The 6,274-nt window shown below is 36.5% G+C and overlaps 2 protein-coding genes across 4 annotated transcripts in view; one reads left to right on the top strand and one right to left on the bottom strand.

The window, feature by feature from the left end:
• Positions 1 to 856, top strand: part of inpp5a (inositol polyphosphate-5-phosphatase A) — a 186,064-nt gene extending 185,208 nt beyond the window's left edge. For both annotated transcript variants that reach the window (XM_079635786.1, XM_079635785.1), the window contains exon 16: positions 1 to 856. This exon is cut by the window's left edge and continues 649 nt beyond it. The gene's annotated coding sequence lies outside the window, so the exon portion shown is untranslated.
• Positions 857 to 1,696: 840 nt separating this feature from the next.
• On the bottom strand, positions 1,697 to 5,924 carry nkx6.2 (NK6 homeobox 2). Of its 2 annotated transcripts, XM_079635789.1 has the most exons (4): positions 4,440 to 5,924; positions 3,888 to 4,295; positions 3,243 to 3,415; positions 1,697 to 2,738 (listed from the first exon to the last, which is right to left on the bottom strand). In XM_079635789.1, exons 2-4 carry the CDS (start codon positions 4,282 to 4,284, stop codon positions 2,490 to 2,492), a joined length of 819 nt encoding a protein of 272 aa, XP_079491915.1. In that variant the 5' UTR covers positions 4,285 to 4,295; positions 4,440 to 5,924; the 3' UTR covers positions 1,697 to 2,489. The 2 variants fall into 2 exon arrangements, with proteins under 2 accessions (XP_079491915.1, XP_079491914.1); XM_079635788.1 differs by having other exon boundaries at positions 1,727 to 2,738; positions 3,888 to 5,924.
• Between the last annotated feature and the right edge of the window lie 350 nt (positions 5,925 to 6,274).

Here is a 6,274-nt window from a genome sequence, read left to right on the forward strand (position 1 = left end):
TTCCTACCAAAACTATTATGCTGACATATTGATACAAACCGCTTTGGGTGTAAAGTTTCAAATGTTTGAATAGTTATAAACATAAACTACATTATTAGCAGAATATGCCATTTCAGCCAATATGATTTATATGTATAAATATATATATCTAGCCAATTTAAAGTTTGTTTTATAAGCAGTGCCATAAACATGCAGGTATATACGATAGTTTCAATAGCAGTCTTGCTCGGTTATTACAGTACTGTTCTTATTCTAACTTATTTCTGTGTAATTATGAATGTGATATTTTAATAGGCCTGGGTATCTTAAAAATAGCTGTATCCTTCTCTCTCTCTTTTTTTTGTATGATTTTTTTGTTACTATATTATTGTGCCATGGTGCCAACTATTGAATTGAACTCAGTCAAATGTAGAGTTTAAGTTATGATTCATTTATAAGAGGAAAACACAGAACTTTCTTTACACTTTACTTTACAATGTCCATCTTACACACCATGTGTTTTTACAAACATAATCACACATGAAGTGTGTGTATCGCTGTTACATGAACACTGTACAGTAAAGTGTGTGTGTTCTGGTGAGTTCCTCGCGTGTGTGTGTTCTCAGCATCAGTGCGTTTGCTCCTGATTTAATTCTACACTACAGAGTTGACAGATTAGATTGATCCTTCATTTCTGAATCGGTGGAAATGATTTTGTGTCGCCTTGACAGTGATTTGCTTAGAAAAACTGCTTGTTAACTGTTTCCCAGCAGGTCAGGAGATAGGATTCTCTCTTTTCTTTAAGCAGATAGCGATTAGACCTGGTGGAAGGCAAGACCTCCAAAAGCAATAAAACCATTAGAACTCGATGAATGAACGAATGAATCAATGTCTCTTTGTCATTAGTCAAGCTCATCAGAAAGCCCTCGAGATTCACGGAACAAGCCTTTGACATTTAGATGTATTTTCCATCCTTGTAGATGATCGTGCATGGACATTTATACATTGTTTTTTTTTGGGGGGGGGGGGGGGGGGTGATATTGTAAATTTTTATTAACAATATTACATTATACAATATGATATTCTGTGTTCATCAAACTTTATATAAATTAATATATTATTTAACGTGATATAGCCTAATAATTCGTTATGGCGCGATGTTTTAAAATGTATCGGGATTCAATTACGCAAATCACATGACGCATCAAACTCCCACAGAGAAAAGGTTCGGAAATATGTAATTTATCATGTCTGTATCAACACGTTTTAACGAAGATTTTTGTAACCACAAAAGTTAAGATTACAAGTTAGTAATAAATTATCGCGATCGCTATACGCGCGTTTTTCGTTACGATCAATATCGGAATCGTGTGCGAAGTAGTGTACTGTCATTACTTATAGGCATAACTTTTAAAAAATAAATGTGTATATATATTTATCACAAAAAAATAATAATTTGTCTTTAAGGGTTGATGGGGTCACGAGACATTTGCATTACTCAAATCCGCGAATAACACTGACATAAAAAGTTAGCCTTCCTGAAATATGTTAAATGATTCTCACGCAAAAAGGCTCGTTTATAATAATAAATACATAAATATTTGAAAATCTGTGAATGGATTATTTAAAGCCTTCTGTCCCTGCAGTTTTGGCCCTTAAAAATATAAACTATAGTCTGTAACTAACCATGAAAAGAGACGAAATATTCCTCTTATTACAAGAAAAAAGTCGAATGAATGTTTATGATCTTATTAGCAATTATGTAAGCATTTTATTATCATTACTATGCTATAATGATAGCCTATTAATGCACGGAAATAAAATATGCAATACAATATGCAGTTTCGCGTGGCCGAGCTCTAAAATATGCGCTATACACAATAAAATTGTTTAAACAACAGTAAACAAACGCATGAAATTATAAAGAACCAGGACAAATGTAAAATATTGGCTTGTTAAATAATTTATTGATAATACAAAGTTTTTTCTTCCTTCATCACGGAAGCAATAATATTCTCTTCATCGATATTTATGTCCATCTTTGAGTATTTTTTCGTGTTGTGAGGTAAAACATAAACTCCTTCCATTGAAAGTATAAGCGGCCAAACGGACATTGTTAAAACAAAATCTATTCACATAATTTACAGCACTGGCACTTTTTATACACTTTGTGTACCTGTTTTCAAAATAATCAAAAAGTGAGACTTTTAGGCGAAAGAGGCGTCGTTATTCTTCTGCGATCGAAGACGAAGATGATCTTAAATGATGATGATGAGGGGAAAGTTGGCACGTCTTCGTGATGCTTTCATAACATAATTTACTCAGTAAAAAATATATATACATCTCACGTCCACTTCTAACTGTACAACCGCATTCAAAGCAAAGCAAAAGCCGCGTGAACAGTGTGTTTATACCCTGCTTAACTCTGCCTCGGTCCCAGGAGAATCTGAGGCAGATTATGATGATGATGATGATGATGATGATAATTAAGAGTCTTTTGCTCAGTTTCATCACAAAGTGTCCGAGCTGTTACTGCACGGGCTGAGGAGCGACAGGTTACTCGTCTTGTGCTTTTTCAACAGTCTTGTGATTTTCTCGTCGTCGGAGTTCGGGTCCAGAGGTTTGTTGTACTCATCATCCTCCTCGTTGTCCGAGCTCTCCTTCATCTTCTCCGTCTCCGAGTCGTGCTTCTTTTTAGCCGTGGCCATTTCAGCCGCGTGCCTCTTCCGCCATTTGGTTCTTCTGTTCTGAAACCAAACCTGAGGGAGAGAGAACACTTCAGCACACTGGCCTTCTCTGGGAGAAATGCAACAGCTAAAGGAATTAAACCAAGCTTTAAAAAAAAAATCAAATAATCTAAATTTAACTATAATACAAAATTCAAGTCGACCCGAAAGTGTGTAAATATTATACATAACGGTGTGAAATGATGTGCAACATTGACCGCAATAATCCCAATAATTTTTATTTCTAAATTATAAATGTTGAGTTTTGCTTGTTTGTAAATTCACATACTCTAAAAAAAAAATGTTGGGTTGTTTCAACACATGTTTGGGTCAAATCTGCACGAAATGGACCGTTTAAACCGTTGGTTTTTAAATATTTAAATTAAAATTTGAACCTAACGGTTTTAACGGTATCGCACACAGCCTAACTGACACTTCCACAGATATAATAATCGTATCATTATCTCATGCTGCCATTTCGCCACATTGATTTTTTAATAATATGTTAAAGTTAATAAAAACCCGTCTCTTATCTACCTTGACTTGACTCTCGGTCATTCCCAGAGAATATGCGAGTCGAGCTCTCTCTGGACCGGCCAGGTATTTGGTCTGCTCGAAGGTTTTCTCCAGCGCGAAGATCTGCTGTCCTGAGAAAGTTGGTCTGGAGTGTTTCTTCTTGCCGTCCTTGTCCAGCATCATGTTCGCCTGGCCTGAAGAAGACGAGACACGGTCAGACAAATAACGACATTCACTTCACATTATGGGGGAATATGGTTGTCATGTCACGAGAGAGAGACCCACAACTTTTAGACACACACATCAAAATAATATTCCAACAATAAGAATGACTCAATAAGAAATAAATAAGGTTATTTAGCCTATTGGCATAGATGGTTCCATGAAGAAACTTTAATGGAATATTTCCATTAGCCACACAAAAATTCTAAATGGGAAATATCTTCTTTAGATTGTTAAAATGTTAGATAAAAAAAAATTGATGTTAAAAATATATTAGAACTAATCACTGAAATGATTTTTTTTTGTATATAAATACAATTATTTTATTATTATTTGGATATTTGTGGAACCCAAAACGGTTACAGTGGAAAAATATAACTTTTAGAACCTTTATGTTTTAAAAGTAAGACTGTTTAGATTGACATTTAGGCCAGGAAAACTCACCCGGACAGCCAACCCGCGGGTCTCTCCAGGGCGAGCCTTGCATCATTCCCGGCCAGAATATGGGCGCCCTGCCGGGCAGCTCCGTCAGGGGTTTGGGATACCGAGACACGGCCGCCGGGTTGAAGTACATCCCAGCTGTTGTGGCCAAGCCGTTGATCCGGGGAAAGCCCGAGAGAAGCTGTCCGGCCGTGGTGATGGGTCTCCCCAAGATATCGCTTATTCCATGCGGCGTTCCGAGCGGGATCTGAGAGTTCAGGTTGGCGAAAGAATGAGCCTTGAAGCCCGCGGGGTTCTGCAGGGTGTACGGGAATAAAGAGGTCTTCATCTCGGTCATGTTGTGCAGCGCAGCCAGTGGAGTGCTGCCCAGAACGAACGCACTCTGCCGGTTACTATCCATCTGCCCGACCGCTAACATCGGTGCGTGTGAACCACACGATCAACCGCCAAACAACAACAACAACACATACAAAGTACAACAAAGTTTAGTGCAACAACTCATCCAAGGGAACGAATACTGCGAGTTTCACAAGTTTTGCGAATGTTCCCCCATACAGAAGTGTCCTAGTTCAGGCGAGTGTGTGAGTTTCCGAAGCAGAATCCAGACGGCGGTCGTCGGCAGATCTCACGCCCGCTTTGAGTGCTTCAATCCCCGCATCTGAGGCGCCGATCTCCGGTCAATGGACTCTATCAGTGATGACGAGCTGATAACCGGCAAGCGCGTGTCTCCTATTGGATGACGCTAAGTGACGCCATTCTCTGATTGGAGGAAGCGCGGCGGCGAATTTGCATGCGCGTAACCTGGACAAAGCCGCACTCCATCAAGCTCGTATTGTAGCGCCTTTAATGACGCGTCGCGCTGTAGAAATCATTGTTTCAACATTTGACACAATAGACGCGTTTACTTTATGACGCTGGCGGAGTAAGTACATTAACCTCGGAACGGTGTCGCTAATGATATTAAAAGCCGGTCATTTGATTATTTAAACGTTTCGTTTAAACAAACTTAACTTTTTTTTTAACGCGATCTAATTTGTAGTTATAAGATAAAACGCGAAAATATTTAATTGGTTATTAAAACTTGCGCTCCTTGTATACGAGCTTGTAACTCCGTTTTTTTTACACATATGAAATATTAATATTAATACGCGATGCCTGTTGCCTGCGTCTCTTGAATATTAGGCCTATTATAACTTAATAACGAATTTTTATTATTATTATCCTAAATGTAGCTCGCTATTTTTAGCGTATAAAATGTTGCAAGAATCTGTCACAGTTTTGCAAATGACACGAGACCTTGTAACTTCATGATTTATTGCTAAAAAATAATCCTCAAAATATATAATTCGCATGAAAAAGAAAAAAACAGTCAATGTTTTTATGTGCAAAATTAAATGCTAATATTCAGCGACAGATTAATTTCATTTAATTCCGTGTTCAGATATTAAACTCACTGATGCTGATAATATCTCATCTGAAGATTCCTCCTTGTCTGATATATCATCATTAATATAAATATGCAGTGCATGAATATGTGATTGAGCGGCTTGTAAATTTGCTTTGTTATTATTGTTATGTCTTTAATATCTGTGATATTCCGCGTTCCCCTCGTCATCTGCACAGACATGGATCATCTGCGGATGTTTTATGGATCTGTCAGTGAAATATGACCATGCTGGATTTTAAAAGGGTTCAAACATTATTTAGACCTTCATCAAATGAAATGCGCCTTTTGAAATATGACTTTCCATTATAATAATAACAGGACTCTCCGATTATTCATATTTATTTATTTATAGACTTTAACCAACAAAACGGTTAATTGTGGCGTGTGTATTTGTGGTTATTTTATTTATATAATTTGCATTCAAAAACTCATTAATGGATATATTGTTTCTTCATAATATTCATAAACGTCATGTAATCCTCATGATCAACGGAAGGCCAGTTTATTGTCAGTTGTGTAATTTTATTTTACTGAGTTAATCTGTAATTTCATATTCTTAAATCGTTGTAATGCATTAGGACTAATAAAATCTCTTTCTGTCAGAAAAAAGGGGAAACCATTTACATTTACGAGTGAATTATTATTATTATTATTTCTCTTTATACTTCCCTTTATTTTTAAAGCTTGATTGTATTTATATCATATTTAGATCATGTCAAGTTTTTGTTGACACATTGCTGCATTTTAATAGTGTGTGAAAAGTATTCAGTATTGTGTTTGTTTAACGTGTAAATCATTTAATCAGTTAATATTCTTACTTTATAAACTATAACATCGGTATAAACCCTCATCTGAACGGAATCCTGAGAGGAACATAGCCAGTTTAAACTATTTATTTGACATAAGATCAAAGACTATTATTATAATAATAAGAGTTCTTGTT

This window comes from Phoxinus phoxinus (assembly GCF_949152265.1).
Source record: "Phoxinus phoxinus genome assembly, chromosome: 14".
Classification (NCBI taxonomy): Eukaryota; Metazoa; Chordata; class Actinopteri; order Cypriniformes; family Leuciscidae; genus Phoxinus; species Phoxinus phoxinus.